Source organism: Notamacropus eugenii, chromosome 3 (genome assembly GCF_028372415.1).
Source record: "Notamacropus eugenii isolate mMacEug1 chromosome 3, mMacEug1.pri_v2, whole genome shotgun sequence".
Classification (NCBI taxonomy): domain Eukaryota; kingdom Metazoa; phylum Chordata; class Mammalia; order Diprotodontia; family Macropodidae; genus Notamacropus; species Notamacropus eugenii.
Window position 1 is genome coordinate 295,891,094 of NC_092874.1, and position 18,153 is coordinate 295,909,246.

Here is an 18,153-nt window from a genome sequence, read left to right on the forward strand (position 1 = left end):
GATCATGAATTCAAATATTTTGTCTCAACTGATGATTTTCTTGGTCTAGGAAACTCCCATTGAGGCAACGAGGTGGGACTGGAGTCAGGTAGACCTGGTTTCAGATCCAGCCTCAGACACTTACAAGCTGCAAGATGCTGAGCAAGTCCTTCACATTTCCCTGCCTCAGTTTCCTCATCAGTAAAATGGGGCCAATACTAGCACCTACTTCCCAATGATGTTGTGGAGATTGTATTTGTAAAGTGCTTGGCACATATGAGTATTTAATAAATGCATATTTCCTTCCCCTGAACTTTTCCAGCTGGCACCTTCTCTGACACTGAACACTGCATTGACTTACCCAAGGTCACCTGGATAGGACAGCTTCTCTCTCAACACCTCACTGCCCCCTCAGTGACAGTAGTTATTGTTACTCATGGCCATTATGCTTATTATTCCATGGATCCTTCTCAGTAGAGCAGGGCTTCTTAGCCAGGGGCTTGTGAAGTTGGTTTTTTAGGTATATTTTTATGACTGTATTTTGATATAATTGGTTCCCTTTCTAGCCCTATATATTTTATTTTATGCATATAAAAACATTATTACATTGGCTTCAATAGATTGGGAAAGAGGTCAATGATACAAAGACGGTTCCAGACCCTTATCATGGCCACACTCTGAAGGGTTTGTCCACGTCCATCCTAGAATTTGGCACTTTGAGCCACTTCTCTGAATGCCTCAGGGTTAGGAACAGAAAAGGCCCCTCTCCCTCCTCTCAGTCGCCTGTTACTACTCTGGGTGGGGTCAAAGGAGGCTGGTGAGAACAAAAGCCAGGGGGGTTCTGAGTCCACCTTTACTCAAGAGGCCTGGCCAGGATCAAAGAGTAGGGACAATGAACAAAATCTGCCAGCAGAGGGCTGAGAGGGAAAGACCGAAGACCGGGCTGCCCTGGAGTCACTCGGGTTTCCGAGCTGGAAATGTTCTCTTTGGAGGATATTTATGTGTTTGTGTCAGTCAGTCACCAAGCATTTATGAAACTTTGTGCCTGGTACTGAGGGTGCTGAGACACAATTGGATCAGTACTGTTTTGTAGCAGCTTATATTCAATAATGAGATAAGATGAGCTAGAGAGAGAGAAACAGGTAGGGAGGGTTGAGAGGAAAGAGAGAGAGGGAGGAGAGAGAATGGGAGAGAGGAGGGAGCAGGGAGGGGAGACAGGGAGACAGAGAGAGAGAGACAGAAAGACAGAGAGGAGGGATAATGTATGAAGGGCCAATTCTATTCCAGGCACTGTGGTTTTCACTCAGGATAAAAAGACAACATAAAATCAGCCCTGCCTTCAAGGACCTTCACTTTGATGGGGGAAGATGTCCATCACCCTCTAGTCTCTGATCCCCGAGGTCCCCTTTGCCCTGAGACACCTGAGAGGTCTACAAAGGATTGAATTTGAGCTCCTAGGGGAGACACAAGAGCAGGGAAGGGCTCTGCAAAGAGCCAGAGCCCTGGAGTCAGAAAATGCCAGCAGTTCCAATTCCTAGGTCTGCTACTTGTGACCCGGGGCCCTTCTCCCCACTTTCCCATTTGTAAAATGAAGACCCCAGCATCTTTAGGGTTCCTTCCTGTTCTCAAAGTCAGATCCTAGGATTCTTAGGTTGCATTAGAAGAGATAGAGCATCCAGGATGTGTAAAATAATAGAGAGCTCCTAACGGATTAAGAGATGGAAGGAACATCAGAAGCCATTTAAATCAACCCCCTCATTTTAAAAGGGGAAACTGAGGCATAGAGGCTTACTGAAAGTCACAGACAGGATCACAGCAGGACTTGAGCCCAGATCTTCTGGCTCCAGAGCTAGGGCTCTTTCCACTGCACCACGCTGCCTATTTGCCTTAGTCTTGGTCAGACTGGAGTTGGTTTGACTGGATGACCAGCTCCAAGGTTCCAGCCCTGAGAGACTGAAGCTTAACCCTAGAGGGGCCACAAAATTGACCCAAAGGCACACAGCAAACTCAGGGCAGAGTCCTGAGAATTTCCCACCTGGCCCTCCACCTTCTAGTTTGATGAGCTCTGTGGGTTCGAGCCCCTTCCACTCACCTCCTCTCCACCATGGCTCAGCCCTACCAGCCTCCCGCCCCTTCCCCCAGATAGATAGCAGCCTCTCTGGCAGGGTCCCCCAGGAGGAAGCAGGGAGAGTCACCCAGTCTAAGCTCATCTTCGGAGGGAGCTGGTGAAGGAGCTTCCAAAGCCAACAGATGTTTCCTCAAATGGCCAAAAGCATGAGCTGTGGGGAGGGTTTGGTGGGATAGAGGGGGAGGTGTCAGTGCTGGCAGCTGGGGGAGAAGGCTAGGCGGAGAAGGCTCCAGATTGAACCAGGAGGGATGTAACCACACCTGATGGGGCTTTAAATAACAGCCCTTTAAATAGCATCACCTGAGACTGAGGAGAAGCGCCTGGAGGGACCACCTGTTGGGCAGGAAGCCCTGCAGCTGGTAGAACTAAGGGTGAGGGGAGGGGTGCAAGGTGTACAACTAAAATAAGGCACATGCTGAGATGAGCAGAAAGAGCTGATCACAGGACCGGGTTCAAATCCTTACTCTGCCAAAAGAGCATTTGCTTGAGTGATCTTGGCCAAGTTCATTGATTTCTCTGGAACTGAGGTTCCTTTATTATAAAATGAGGGGCTTAGGCTAGTCCTGGAAGGTCTCTTTGAACCCTGACTCTATGGTCCCAAATCCTCTAATCCTAGAACCCTTTTTTCATAGAATCATTGCGCTCCCAGGCCTGGGAAGATCCTCCCAAAGCTCCAACCTTCCCACCATATACAAGGGCCTCCTCTGTCTGTTTAAAGATCTCCAGCAAAGGGAGACTCCTCATAGCATCCTCTGATTTTTCAGACATCCTCCCTGATGTTGGTACACTGGAAAGCTATATGCTTTGGGTCAGCATGGGGACACTGTCCATGTGGGTACCCCTCCACTAAGGAAGAGCAAATTCCTGTGGTCACTGAATCACACATCTAGAACTGGAGGCTTTCACAAAGTAGGTGATAGGGTCAGAATTTGAACCCAGATCCTCTGGCTTCAATAGTAAAATCTGTTGTTTATGACTGAGAAGGGCAAAGGTGCTTGCGCAGGCTTACACAGTTAGTCAGGATCTGAACCCAGGTCTTCCTGACCCCATGGCTGGCACTCCAACCACTACACCGATCTATGCCAATGTAATCTTGCTACTGAGTTGAAGCCTCCCTTACTCCTTGTGACTTGTCTTCCTTGGTCACAGCTCTGTTATCTGGAGCCACTAGGAGCAAAGCAGCTCCACACAGCAGCCTACTTGAAGACAGCAGCCAGGTGGTGCAATGGCTAAAACATGAGCCTGGAGTCAAGAAGTCCTGAGTTCAAATTTGACCTAAGACACTTACTAGCTGTGTATCTCTGGTCGTCACCTAACCTCAGTCTGCCTCACTTATTTCATCTATAAAGTAGGTATACTAGTAAGTACCTACTTTCCAGAATTATTGTGATAATAAAATGAGATCATATTTGTAAAACACTGTGCAAACCTTATACAAATGCTAACTATTGTTATTTCACACTACTCTTTCTCATTCATTCTAGCCAAAGTGTTCAACTTTCTGTTTCCCAGATTCAGATTCCATCTCCTACATCCTCGTCTTTGTGTCAGTGTCAGGAATGCAGTTCCTTCCTCCTGAGTCCTAGAATCCGTTTAGGTGCCATGTTCCACAAGGAGGCTTCTCTAATCCCCCTCTTTGTACTTCCCTCCCCTGCCCATGGTGTTAGCCTCCTCAAATGGCTTTAGATTTGCTTCTTAGCGAGTGAGGACAGGGATTTATGTTTCATTTCTGTCCTTGCCCCCCAGGGCCTAGCAAAATGCTTGGCATACAGCAGGTATTTAATAAGCGCTCCCTCTACTGAAGAGGATTAAAGTTGCTTCCCTCTCTGGGCATCAATTTCTTCATCTGTAAAACAGAGCAATGATACTTGCCTTACCTTCCTCCCAGGGCTGTTGTGGAGTGGACAGAGCACAGGACAGGGCTGCCAATCATGGGACAAGGTTGGGGGAACTGCTTGAAATTTAGAGGACTGATAGGAAAGAAGTATGGAAAGGTCAGCACAGGACCTTGAATTCCAGGCTAAGGAGTGGATATTTTGTCTTGTAGATAATAGGGAGCTACTAAAGGTTATTTGAGCAAGGGAGTGACATAGTCAGACAAATGGGGAAACTGAGGCCCAAAGAAGGGCACACAGCTTGTTAGCAGCTGATAGAAGCTCCAAATCCAGTGTTACTTCCAGTACACTAGGATGCTTAATGAATTGGATGGAGGGCTTCTGAGGAGAGTGTGTCTCTGGGAAGAAAGGTTGAGGGAGGGGAAAGGGAGAAAGCACTCCCTTCCCATCGCCCCATCTGCCAAGTATCTGCATCTCCCCCAGATTGGACAGAAACTCCTCTGCTCACTGACTCCAGCTGAGCAGCCCCACCTGGTCCCTGCAGCTGGGAGAAGGTGGGGAGGGAGGGCCTGGCAGGAAGCAGGAGGGGAGCCCAGCCCTGCCCAGCCACGTCCCAGCAAACTGGAGGAGAGCTGGCCACCTCAGCAGGAGGGGCCTCTCTCCCAGCTCCTGGACAGCTGCCACCACAGCCGTTACCACTTCCTCCTTCCTACGCCTTGCCCGGGTAGCGGCTCCCCTGCAGCCCACCAGTATGAGGAGGGGGCAGGTCCGGGATTCCAAGACTCCACTTCCTGGCTCTCTAGTAGTCTCCTCCCACCCCCAAGGCCCTAGCCAGCCCAGCCACGTCACCGCCTGCTCCAGGACTGGGGAAAGAGGCTAGGGTGTCCCAGCCGGAGCCCAGGTGCCTGGAAGGCTGCCTGGAGGAGATAGAACTGGCTGGCCCTAAGGCTAGGGGTAGCCCAGACTTGGCATTGGACCCAGAGGAGTGAAGGGTGGGGAAACTGGATGGCTAGATGCTGAAGGAAGCCTGGGGCTGGGGCAGAGGCGAGTCCCAGCTCTCTCTAGGCAGGAAATTCTTATAGAGGATTGGGGCCAGAGCAAAGAAGGTGGGTGCGAGAGAGTGAAAACCTTCCATCAAGGGATCTTCAAGGAAGGGTCAGCCGAGGGGAGTCTTGGGTAGTGCCTGGCACTGGGGAGTAGGCAGCGCCATCATGAACCTGTTCCGGATCCTGGGGGATGTTTCCCACTTACTGGCCATGATCCTTTTACTGGTCAAAATCTGGAGATCCAAGTCCTGCCGAGGTAAGCAATGGATGGAGCAGAAGCTGGGTTCAGAGGGAGAGAGTCAGGAAGACAGAGGATGGATGGAGAGTAAGGAGAGCTAGGCTTCTGCTCCTTCAAACTCCCAAGGAGGGCAAGGCAGTTAGGAGACCAGGGCTCAAATCCTTGCTGGGTAATCTTGCACAAATAACCTCTGGGCCTCATTCCCTGCTGTCAAATGGAGAGACTGAATGAGATGATCTCTAAGGCAGGAGTCCAGAAAATCAGAGTTCAAATCTTGCTTAAGAAACTTCGTAGTCGTTTGTCCCTCTGGGTCTCAGTTGGCTTAGCTGTCAAATGAGGATAATCATGGTACCCACCTCACTAGGTTGCAGTGAGATATAAGATAATAGAAGTAATGTGCTTTGTGACCATTAATGTGCTATAAGAATGAGAGCAATTTAAATTCTGTGAGGAGCCTTCTCTCCTTATCTTTCTCTTCTTTCTCCATGGACCCTACTTTCCAAAATGCCAACAACCCCCCCCCCCCGACTCTCCTCTTTTCTACCCTAGTACTTCCTCTACTCTTCCCCTTCTGCCTCTCATCACCCTCTCCCATCTCCACGAAGCCCTCTCCTTAGCACTGATACTCCCCCTCTCACTTCTCTGCCCCTGCATGGCTTACAGACAGAATCTGGGCAGGCATGGGTGTGAAGGGGATGGCCACTAGTACAGGAGGAGGGTGTGATGTGGCAGGCACAGAGATAGGTGGGAGGGAGGCTGCAGAAAGCAAGGGACTGGCCAGGGGAAAGGTGGAGCTGAAGAACAGGGAACTCAGAACACTCAAGGGTGGGAGAGCAGAGAGAAACCTAACAGCCTTAGACCATAGTCAGAGCTGCAGTGGACTTTAGAAAAGCGATTGGGTCAGAGCTGGGAGGGGCATTAGAATACAGTATCAGAGCCAAGAAGGGACTTTAGAACCCAAACCCAGAGATCAAAGCTGAGAGGAATCTTAGAACACAGAGTATCAGAACTGGAAAGGACCTTAGAACACAGAGTATCAGAACTGAGAGGGACCTTAGAACACAGAGTATCACAACTGGGAAGGGCATAGAACACAGAGTGTCAGAGCTGGGAGGGACCTTAGAACACAAGAGTATCACAACTGGGAAGGACATAGAACACAGAGTAGTAGAGCTTTGAGCAAAAACAAAGGATGTTAGAACTGGGTGTAGAACTGGGTGAGGCCTCACCAAATGGGATGTTAGAACTAGGAGGGACTCTAGAAACCATCCAATGCAAACTTCTCATTTTACAGTGGTAGTACTGGAGGCCCAGCCAGGGGGATCCTTGCCCATGGTTACCTATCGGGACAGAGGCAGAATCAGGACTGGGACCCAGCCCCTAACTACCCCCTCTGTGCTATTGTATCCTTTGCTTCTGTAACTGGGAGTGGGGGATGGCAAGGGGAAATGGGACATTGGGTCTGCATCCGTGGTTCTTCTGCCAGGGGCCAGAACCAGAGCAGAGCTGAAGGTGGCTTTGCAAATAACCACAGTCAGGCTTAATGTTAAGAAAACCTTCCTGCTAAATGAGAACTGTCTGAAAATTAACCTTTTTTTTTTTTTATTCGACCTTTACTCCTTCAGCCTCCCCTCCCCCCCAATTAGAGAGCTTCAGCCAGAAACTGAGTGACTATTTGTTGAGTATTTGCCCAGGGGCCTTCCTTTGGGGTCTGCACAAGAGACCCACTGAGGCCCCTTCAACCTCAGACACTGCAATTCCGTCAGAGGCAACATCTGAGGGTTTCTTGGACTAGTCACCCTATGACTGAAGAATTTTCTTAACCCACTATCTGAGCCCTCACCTCCTCATTCTCCTTTCCTGGACCCAGTTGGTATTTGTGGATAGTGAGGTCCCATGGGGAGACCTTTAGAAGTTCTGTGACCCGCCCTGACCCTTGCTTTGCACAGGAGCCCTTTGGGGTGGTAACTTGCTGCCTAGAACACATATGCTCTTCTGGGCTGGACAGGAGAGAGGCGAAATGGCTCATTTCTCTATCCATTAGCCCAATCCTGCTCCCCCCTACTCACTGAGGTTGGGCCTCCAGGAAGAAGCCTGATGTCATTAGGAAATGGGCTTTCAGTCTGGGCTCTGCCAGATTGGCGGCCTTGAGGGAACAACTTTCTCTTCCTGGCCTTGTTTTCTGTTCTGTAAAGTAAGAGGGTTCTGTTAGGTATCCTTTGAATACTTTTCCAATTCTACCCCCAAAAGTTGTAAGCAAAGACAGATCAATGGAAGGAAGGTAGTCATTGGGGGCTAGACAGGGAGATGGGATGGTACCATCAAAAGACCGCTAGATTTGGGGTCAGAGTTGCTTCTGTCATATCTGACTCTTCCTGACCCCAGAGGACTTGGGTTCCAATCCTGACTCTAGTTCTATGACTTTAGGCAAGTCACACAACCTCTGGGCCTCAGTCTCTTCCTCTGTAAAAATGAGGGGGTTGGTTTCTAAAGGTCTTTCTAGTTTCAAATCTTGAAACCTAGGAGACTTTCGTGAACTTCAGTGAGTTTGGGGGGGTGGGAAAGGAAAGAGAGGGACCTAAACAAAAACTGATTGTAGATGTGATAGAAAGGGGCCCAGCCCTCCAAGGCCAAGCTCCATCTACACAGCAGAGGGACAGCTGCGTCTTCTTTCTTTTTTCTTGCCACCAGAGTGGGCTAATGGACTTAAAGTCAGCTAAGCAAATTCATGTGACTCCAGGTCACCGGACAGAACTTTCTGGCTGCTCTCTGTCCTCTAACGACACAGCCACAGGGTGGGTCAGTTCACATTCCACTAGGAGCCTACCCAATCATCTCTCATTGGGAGATGGCCAACCCTACCATAAAAGGCATACTGGAATGTATACTGGAATACTGGATAGAAGGCTAGACCTCACATTGAGAAGACCTAGGTTGAATCCGCTCTGGGATATGACTCTAGACAACTCCCTGAAATCCTATGAGCCTCAGTTTCCCCATCTGTAAAATGGGGATAACAGCACCCATCATACACGTTTGCTATGAGGATGAATGAGCTAATATAGATAAAGTATTTTGCAAATCTCAGTGCCATAGTCATGAAACTTGTTATTAAAGTGCTCTTGCAGCACAGGATACAGTGAGGACAAGGGATTTGAAGTCAGCGGACCTGGGTTCGAATCCCCATTCTGTTGCATCCTTTCTCTGTGACCCGAGGCAAACCTTGTTCTACCATGTTTTGTAGTTTTCCTTTTCTATAAGATAAGAGGATTGAACCAGATGACCTCTTATCCCTTCTGCCTTGAAGTCCATGATCTCAGCTCTGGCCTGGGGTTTCTCCATATGGAAAAGAGAGTTGAGCTCTAAGCTGTCCTTCAGCTCTAAACCCTACGAGCTTAGGAAATACACTCTGCTGAGCCAACAACTGGTTGTTTTTTGGGGGAAAGGGGTTCCCATTTTTCTGCCTTTTTCAACCCCTGCAGGGTGGTTGAGGCATTACTCCATACCCTTTCCAAAAGAGCTCTATGGGATTCTAAACTTGTGGAGGGAAAGAACAGTGTAATCAGTGGAGAGCTTTATGTCCTCAGGTTGGCTATCTGCCTGCCCCACAAAGAGAGCCTTTCTCCTTGCAGGTAACTGAAGCAAAAACCAAGGGAGACTGAGAGCTCAGTGGTACAGTTGATATCTGTATCAACTATCCTTGATATCTGGAGGATCTGAGTCCAAATCCTGCCTCAGACACTTACTAGCTTTGTGATCCTGGGGAAGTCACTTAATCTTGCCCAGCCTCAGCTTTCTCATCTGTAAAATGGGGATAGGAATAGCACCTATCACACAACATTTATGAGAATAAGTGACATAACATATGGACAACACTTTTCAGACCATGAAGTGCTATATAATTGCTAACTATCCTTATGATTTAGATGGCTGCAAGTTTTGGCTCCATGAAGGAAAGAACAATGAAGAAAGGAAAGAAGGAAGGAGGGAGGGAGGAAGGGAGAAAGGAAGGAAGGAAGGAAGGAGGGAGGGAGGGAAGGAAGAAGGAAGGAAGGAAGGAAGGGAGGGAGGGAAGGAGGGAGGGAGGAAGGGAGGGAGGAAGGGAAGAAGGAAGGAAGGAAGGAAGGAAGGAAGGAAGGAAGGGAGGGAGGAAAGGAGGGAGGGAAGAAGGGAGGGAGGGAGGAAAGAAAAGAACTGGGAATAAAGTCAAGTTCTCCCCAGCCTCACCCCACCTGCGGTTACTCACAGGAGGGGGTGTAGCAAAGGCCAGAAGATCCTCCAGCAGGTCACTAGCTGGGTTGAATTGAAAGATCCATCTCACAAATTCTCTGCTTCCAGGGTGCGCACTAGGAAGTTTGCTTTCCAATTAATTCATGCTCTTTTTCCCTGGATACAGGAATCTCCGGAAAGAGCCAAGTTTTGTTTGCTCTTGTCTTTACAACTCGATACCTAGACCTGTTCACCAACTTTATCTCCCTCTACAACACAGTGATGAAGGTGAGGAGGGGAGCTTTACAAGGGCTGTGTACTTCTGTGTACATACAACTACTGTATTTCTAGAGTACAGGCCTGACCATGACTGCTTAAAAAACTGCTGCTTCCCTATTGCCTCTGGGAAAAAGGGAAAGATCTCTGCTTGATAAGTCAACTTTTCTATTCAGGCCTAATTTTAAGTACTCAGGGTACCCTGTTATGACACTCTCTCAGAGGGGTGGATCAGCAGAGGACAGCTTCTTGTTCAGTCACTTGGGTCACCTGATCTTTCTCTAATGGACTTTCTGGTGGGGTCCTGTCTAAATCATTGTGTATGCATCCAGATGGAGTTCTTTGGATGATTCTAAGGCTAGGATTACAAAAGTAATCCTTTCAATCAGTGAGCAGCACCTGATCTGTTTTTACAAACTTTGAAAATTGACTAGGGCCACATACATCACTAGATGGTAGATATGTTGAATTTAATTAGGAACCATATCAATATTTTAAAATTTTAGAAATTAACTTTTTTGCAAATATGTAGCTTTTCTGCTTGTGAAGTTATTCATGCTTAAAGCTGCACCAAGACTTTTGGGATGCCCTGTATGAATTACTCCCCATCACCCTCCAGGCTCTTTGTCTCATTACTGTTCTCTGCCCACAACTTTCCATTTCCTGTCTTTGTTCAGGCTTTCCCCCATACCTGGAACACTCTTCCTCCTTACCTGTGCCTCTTAGAAAACTCCTGTGTTACCTCCTGCACAAGGCTTTTCCCTACTTCCCTCAGCTCTTACTGGCCTCCCCCACACACATTATTTGGAAATTTACTTTGCATATGATTTATGTTTGCTCATTCCTATCAATGCTTTCCGTTACCACACATAGTGGGTGCTGAATATATACTATGAATTTTTTTCAAAATAAATTTCTATTGCTATCTCATTTTTTACATCACTTACATTTGCATTTTCTTGACAAAGATACTGGAATCATTTGTCATTTCCTTCTCCAGCACATTTTACAGATGAGGAAACTGAGGCAGGCAGGGTTAAGTGACTTGTATTTTCCAGTTTATCACTCTCCCTCTCAAACTCCCAGAGAGCCATTCCTCGTAACAAAGATTTAAAAGGGAAGGGGAACAGTTTAGCTAACTTAGGCAATCCCTCAAATAAATCTGAGGATTCCCGCAGTGCTGCCCCATTGTTGCCTACTTCTCCAAAGAAGGGTGGAGGGCGCCTTCTCACGTCTCTTCCCTGGGGTTAACGTTGGTCGTTCTAATTCACAACACCTCATTTTCATTGTCTTGTGGTTCTGAGCCTTTGCATTGTTCATACAAAGCCACCCCCACCCCCACCCCCGCCTCCCCTCCCATGATTCTCTGGATAGGCTCATTTCTTAGAGCCCAAGAATCTTCCAGGATATTCTTGTCCCACAGCTTAGTTAGCCATTCCCCAATTAAGAAATACTTACTGAATTGCAAGAGAATAAACATTTCTGTCACTGTCACTTACGCATTTACTGGACTGGAAACTCCCAAGAAGCAAGGGCTGTGCTTTAACCAAATAGAGTCTCTCCCAGTGTTTAGCACAGGACCCTGGACTGAGGAACTGCTTAATGGAATGTTTGCTGAGACAATGAAAGGAAGGTCAAAGCAACCTGATTTTGACATCTCTTTGAAAGAACGAATTTCAAGCAATGCAGACTTTTAACAGTTAGTGCCAATGTTATTTCCCATGCTCCACCAGAAACACCTTCAAAGGGGAGCCATTAGGAGGTTGGCATGACCTTGGATTCTCAAGGACCGTGCCAGGGGAGCACAGACTGCAGTTGATCAAGCATTTATGAAGCACATATTGAATGCTGGGAACTGTTGAATGATGGGGATACAACTGCATCAGCACCGAGTAGCATTTATTAAGCTCCTGCTGTATGTCAGAGCTGGTGATACGAAGCAAGTCACAAACGTGAGTCAGTGCCATCAGAAAGCTCACAGCCTAATTGGGGGAGAAGCCAGCCAAACAACTACATATACCCAAAATATATACAGCTTAATTAAATAGATAATTTCAGAAAGGAGGCACTTGTTAGAGTGGGGGGGGGGGGGGGCGGGGAGGGTGGGTTAGGAAAGGTTTTCTGTAGGAGATGAGATTGGAGCTGAGTCCCGGAGGAAGCCAGGGGAACCAAGAGACAGAGGAGAGGAGGGAGGGCATTCCAGGCATGGGGGACAGCCATTTTAAAGGTGAAGAATCAGGAAACGGAGTATCCTGTGCAAGGAGCAGCCCCAAGGCCAGTGTCACTGGATAACATAGTATGTATGTGGAGGAGAATAAGGCGGTAAGAAGACTGGGAAGGTAGGAAGGGACCAGGTTGTGAGGGACTTTAAGAGCCAAAGGAGGATTTTTTTCCCTGGGAGTAATAGGGAGCCACTGGAGTTTGCCACTAAGGAAAGGATATGACTTGTGAGCAGTTAGGTGGCATCACAGTAGGTAGAGAGCCAGACCTGGAGTCAGAGAAACCTGAGTTCAAATCCAGCCTCAGACAATTATTAGCTGTTTGACTCTGGGCAAGTTACTTAACCCTACCTGCCTCAGTTTTCTCATCTGTAAAATATGCTGGAGAAGGAAATGCCAAATCACTCTAGTTTCTTTGCCAAGAAAATCCCAAATAGTGTCTCCAAGCATCAGACATAACTGAAGAATGACCTAACAACATTACAGTCAGACTTCTGTGCTTTAGGAAACTCAGTTTGAGAAGTGGTGGAAGATGGATTGGAGAGGGAAGAAACTACAGAAAGCAGACTCTGACAATAGTTGAGTCATGAGAGCATGGAGACCTTCCCCAGAGCGATGGCATTGTCAGAGGAGAGAGAAGGGGGCATGTTAAGAATGTTGAGTTAAGAATGAGTCTACAAGGTTTGTAGCTGATTGGCTATGGGGAAAGGGAGTGGAGCTGGAGGGTGTCTACTTGAGGATGACTGTCTAGGTTGCTAGCCTGGGAAACAGTGAGGATGGAGACATCCTTGACAACAAATGGAGAAGTAAGAAAGAGGAGGTTAGGTAGGAAAGATACTGAGTTCATTATTTGGACTCATCAGGTTGGATAAAAGTGGAAACATCCCCCCACCCACTCCAGGAAGTTTCCCTGCTAAAGCCAGCAGGTCCTACACTAAGTTGGAAGGCTTCAAGATTAGATTCCATGAGAGGCATTCAGTGTTCAACAAGCATTTATTCAGCTCCTGCTGTAGGCCAAGCTCTGGCCTACAGCTTGAAGATTCAGACAAAAATTGGTCCCTGGAGGGGCTTACATTAAACTTGGTATTACTGTCACCATCTTGGAGGCTCCTGCCAGGTTGCCCGAACCAATCACCTCCTAAGGTGTTGGGATCTGTATCCTGGGAGTATCAGTTATGCTCACCACTCCCACCTCTGAAGACTGAGTTGGCCCCATCATAGGGTTCTAGAGAGCAAAGTCAAAGAGGGGGTGTCAAGTTAAGTGCAGCATTCCCTTGATATAAGGTCCAGAAACTAGGACACCTTATCCAGAATTTAAGGCTTGAAAAGCATCAAGAGGAAGACAGGCCCTCCCTCTGGTACCCAGGGCATAGGGCAGGCTGGCCAGGGTCCAAAGGAATTCACTCTACCTCATTCTTCCTCTCATAGGTGATATTCCTGCTATGTTCCTATGTCACCGTATACATGATTTACTGGAAATTTTGGAAATCATTTGACAGTGAGAATGACACATTCCGCCTAGAGTTTCTCTTGGTCCCAGTCACTGGTCTCTCCTTCCTTGAGAATTACAGTTTCACCCCTCTGGAGGTAAGGAAAAAGAAAAGCTGCTCCCCTTGTCCTGGTCTTCTTCAATGGTCCAAGACTCAGGGGTGGGTAACCTGTGGCCTTGAGGCCACATGGGGCCTTCTAGGTCCTTGGGTGTGGACTTTTATTAAAGGGATTTGTTCTGTTATGTTTGGATTCAAAGGACCACACTTGAGGACCTAGAGGGCTATATGTGACCTTGAGGTCCTAGGTTCTCCACCCTGGGTCCAAGTCCTCAGGCCTCTATGCTGATGCAGCTCTTCTTCCAGTTGGCAATTGTCCCTTTGATTCTTTGACCAAAACTACAGATGTTCAGGGAGTATACCAGAACACGGCCTCAAACCAAAATCTACTGGGCAATTATACTTCTCTGACCACTGTAGGAGCTTTTTTCCCCCTTGTAATTAAAAAGAAAAAATCTTTTGTTTTAAAACTGGCACAAATAGTATAATTTAAAGTTTAGAATGTGCAGATTAAAAAGAGAAGAAATTTTATTTGCTCAAGACCTCCTAAAAATCACATTCAGCATCACCTTCTCAAGATTAAGTCATAAAATTAAGTCCAGAGATTGAATGAAGGAAAAAGCTAATTTAGGCATCCCAGAGGAACTAACCCTGAGGAACAACATTTAGTTTGGACTTGGAGTACAGAGCACCCGAGTTCAAGTACTAGTCCACATGACTTTCGGAAGATTTTCTGGCCTCCCAAGGCTGGGTCTCATTCCTAAAATGGGGGGTTTGGAGACATCCAGCTCTAAACCTATGATCCCACAATTTTTGAAGATGTCACAAGAGGGCGTTAGTCATGGCTTTGCTTCTAGCACTGACTCTGACAAAGCGTTTACCAGCACATCCCCCTCACCCATAACATGAGATTAGTCTCGATTAGCTCAAACATCATCATTTCCAGCTCTGAAACCATGACCCTCTAAGAACAGAGCCGATACGTACTCTGCCTCTTGCTATGTTCCTGTTGGGTCTAGGATAACTGGTAATATTCATGCTCCCTCTTAAAGTTACCCAATGATAATTTGGTCCCAACTCATACTTGACAATTTGACTGAGGCCTTGGGATCATAGACTTAGATCTCAGAGGCTAGCCCTCTTATTTTAGAGGGGGAAACTAACTTCCAGAGAGGAAGTCATTTGTCCCAGATGGAATCAAGTTTTCTGACTTCATGCTGCATCTCTCCTGACCGCTCTTCCTTCTGATTCAGATCCTCTGGACCTTCTCTATCTACCTGGAGTCTGTGGCAATCCTGCCCCAGCTTTTCATGATCAGCCGGACTGGGGAGGCAGAGACCATCACCACTCACTACCTTTTCTTTCTGGGGCTTTATCGAGCTCTTTATCTGGCTAACTGGATCTGGAGGTACCACACAGAAAATTTCTACGACCAAATTGCAGTGGTGTCCGGGGTGGTACAAACCATCTTCTACTGTGACTTCTTCTACCTGTATGTGACCAAAGGTAGGTACCAGGGGAGGGTGGAAGATGGGAACATCAGTCACTACCTAATAATAGCCACCCCCAAATCACTTCCCCAAAGGAAATCAAGTAGACAACCCAGTCAAATCAATACATCTTTCACATCCAGAAGTGGAAGACTTGCTTCCTCATCTGTCCCCCCCCAAATAAAATCAGGGAATAGACTGATTAGTTTTAAGCCCAATTCCATCTTCCTTTATGCTCATTTGTAAACATAACCTGATCTATGTGACAGACCCTTTCACTGCATCGGTTCATACAAGTTCTCCCAAGTCTAATCCTCTGTATTTATTTCCTATAGTAATGCCAGTTTATTTAGACATTCCCAAATCACATGCACTGACTTCCTCCACCCGCAAGCTGACATACTACAAAAAGTGCTGTATTTTGATAAATATAGGATATTTGCCTGTCTTTAACCTTGGTGTACATGACTTAGTACAGTCTTTGATTCAGAGATACTTACTGGACCAAGTCAGTTCCACTAACTACGCACTGACGTACCTACTTTCCACAGTCCCTCCAATGTTTACTGCTTTCGTTTTTGTCTTCAATTCTCTGATGCGTAAGAGGTGAAAGCTGAACTTTTAATTTTTATGTATATTTGGAACATTCATGGTTTTTGATAGCTGGACTTTTTTCTCTTGAAAATTGCCCCCTCATATCTTTTGGACACATAATTACTGGGGAGTAGGCTTCTATTCTTACGTTATTTTAATCTATATGTACCTCAGAGACCTTGTATAAAAATGTTTGATGCATTTTCTCCACACAATTTCACTTATGGCCACATTAATTTTGCTTATGCAAAAGCTTTGCTTTACAGACTTGAAATATCCTTTTTTTCTTTCATGGTCACCTCTATTCCTTTAGTCCAGAAATCCACCCATCTTTCTTCCCCTTCCCCCTCCCCACCACCACAGCTGTCCAATGCACTTTTCAAATTCTTTTATGACAATGCGGCATTTCGTATTTAGGTTGTGTGCCTATTTGGACCATACTGTAGTACAGAAAGTGGTGAGTTAAACCTAATTCCTGCCCAACTGCTTTCCTAGTTTTTGGTCAAATAGGCGCCACCAACTAGCACCCTTCACCTCTCTGAATCCAGGTTCTGCTTAGTCCACTGATCACTTTTCCTGTGTACTCCTTGATAATTTGATTAGCATGGCATTAAACCTATAAATTTAGATAGCACAATTATTTCTGTATTACGTCCTATATTTCCCTATTAACGCAGCCCAGCTACAAACAATTCACTTCCAATTACTCTACCTTTTTGCTGTTTAAAGTCCTGAGTTTTAGTCAAGCAACCTGACTCCCAGATATTTATGTTTTGTAGTTATTTTGAATGGAATTTCTTTGCCCATCTTGTTTCCTGTCGTACTCTGAAAGCTTGATGATTTTTGTGTTAATTTTTTATCTTATCTGTCTTAGCTAGTTTTATTGAATCTCTGCGAATAAGTAAACCATTTTATCTTTTTAATGACCAGGTTTTTAGTTTAACTAGCATAGTTTTTCCCACTCATTTCACAAAACTGTTACATTCTGCACAATTCCTCCCGAACTCCAACAATCTCCTCACTCTGGCAATTCATCTTTGGCCTTCAGCACCTCTTGGAGGTTATGTACCACCCTTAGGATCATTTCCCATCTCCATTAAATATTTCGGGACCTCTAACGCCCCTGCACCCGAGTCATCTTTGGTCAGCCGACTGAAAGACTCCTAAGTCAAAATCTGAGACTGTCCTCCAAACCTCTTGCCAAACAATCCTTAGCCTTAGCTAACCTCCATCCTCTGGGCATCTCCCAGTCACTAGAGAGGAAAGTAACAGAGCTCAGCTCTCATCCACATTTTAGCTGGGTTTTTTACAGCTCCTCTGGAATTCTTTGACTGCATGGTAATTGATGAACCAGGGCAACTGTTCCAAGAAAACTCTCAAACTCAATGAACTGCCCTCTACCCCACCCCCAAACCAAGGCTCCTACTTTGCTCAAATCATGAGCTCTTAATAGGGAACACCCTCAAACCAGTGCTCTGAAGAAGTGGGCACGTTACCCCCCCTTCTCCTAGTACTTGTGCCCTCGATTCCATTTCCCCCCACTTCCTCCAAAACCCAGCTTCTCTCTCTCACATCTTAACTCTTAGTTCCTTGCCATATACTTACAAAGGTTCCCATTATTCTGCCCTCACCACAAACTCCCCAAGATTGAGGGACCAACCCCAGGGCACCCCTTTTAACGGGGTTTCCCTATTTGACAGCTATCCCTTACCTTCACTCTTAGCCACTATTTCCTTTGCTTGCTTTCTCTTCCTGATGCAGCTTCTGACCTTTTCCGTACCCTCTCTACTAACAATCTCAACTTTCAAATTTACCATGTCCAAGATAACTTCAGTACCATAAAAAACGCACCTTCTTCCAGATTCATTTGTTGGCAGTTAACACCTTCAAGTCTTAGTTCTTCATCCTCCCTAGAAAGTTGCCAATTCTTGTCAGTCCTACCCTTATCACCTGTTAGCAGGGCTGCACTAGGGTTACCACATTAATATGGCCCAGATGTGACATCAAGACCATCCACCCAAACAGGACCTGTCACTCACCTCCTATCAGTACTTGCTGACATGCTCTGGATACAGCAGAGCCTAACTCTTCCCTCCTTTCTGTTTTGACAGTCCTTAAAGGAAAAAAGCTGAGTCTCCCAATGCCAGTTTGAAGACTCAATGGAGAAGTTACACAAAACACCCAGGCAGACCTGGATCTGTTTCAAAAGTTCCCTTTGGATTTCCTGACCACCTAGAGTTATTGTGGTACTGCTTTTGAACAAATGGACTTCCAGGAAGAGATGGAGAGAATGCTAACTTTTCCATCCCCTCTGCATCAATTGTTTACAAATGAAGGGTGGGACAATCCCTGGGGCTGGTGTGAATCCTTTTATAGACATCCCTTAAGTCAGGATTGGCAATGTTTTCCAAGATTATTCTCCCCAAATCAGGAAAGAACACCCAAATTGGGAAGCTCCTAACCTCCTTGGTGAGCACCAAAAGAAGTTAAACCAGTCTTACTATATTAAGACAGACATACTTCAGTCCTTGTCAAATTAAGAGTAAAATAATGGTTCAACATTGTTATTTCCTTTTCTATTCCCTTCAAATA

At 46.3% G+C, this 18,153-nt stretch overlaps 1 protein-coding gene across 2 annotated transcripts; it reads left to right on the forward strand.

The window, feature by feature from the left end:
• Window positions 1–4,527: 4,527 nt before the first annotated feature.
• KDELR3 (KDEL endoplasmic reticulum protein retention receptor 3) lies at window positions 4,528–18,128 on the forward strand. 2 transcript variants are annotated; one of them, XM_072656137.1, is made up of 5 exons: window positions 4,528–5,244; window positions 9,623–9,723; window positions 13,359–13,517; window positions 14,731–14,983; window positions 17,673–18,128. In XM_072656137.1, the coding sequence occupies exons 1-5, from the start codon at window positions 5,154–5,156 to the stop codon at window positions 17,711–17,713; spliced, it is 645 nt and encodes a 214-aa protein (XP_072512238.1). In that variant the 5' UTR covers window positions 4,528–5,153; the 3' UTR covers window positions 17,714–18,128. The 2 variants fall into 2 exon arrangements, with proteins under 2 accessions (XP_072512238.1, XP_072512239.1); XM_072656138.1 differs by lacking the exon at window positions 4,528–5,244 and adding an exon at window positions 11,445–11,663 and having other exon boundaries at window positions 9,603–9,723.
• Window positions 18,129–18,153: the final 25 nt, after the last annotated feature.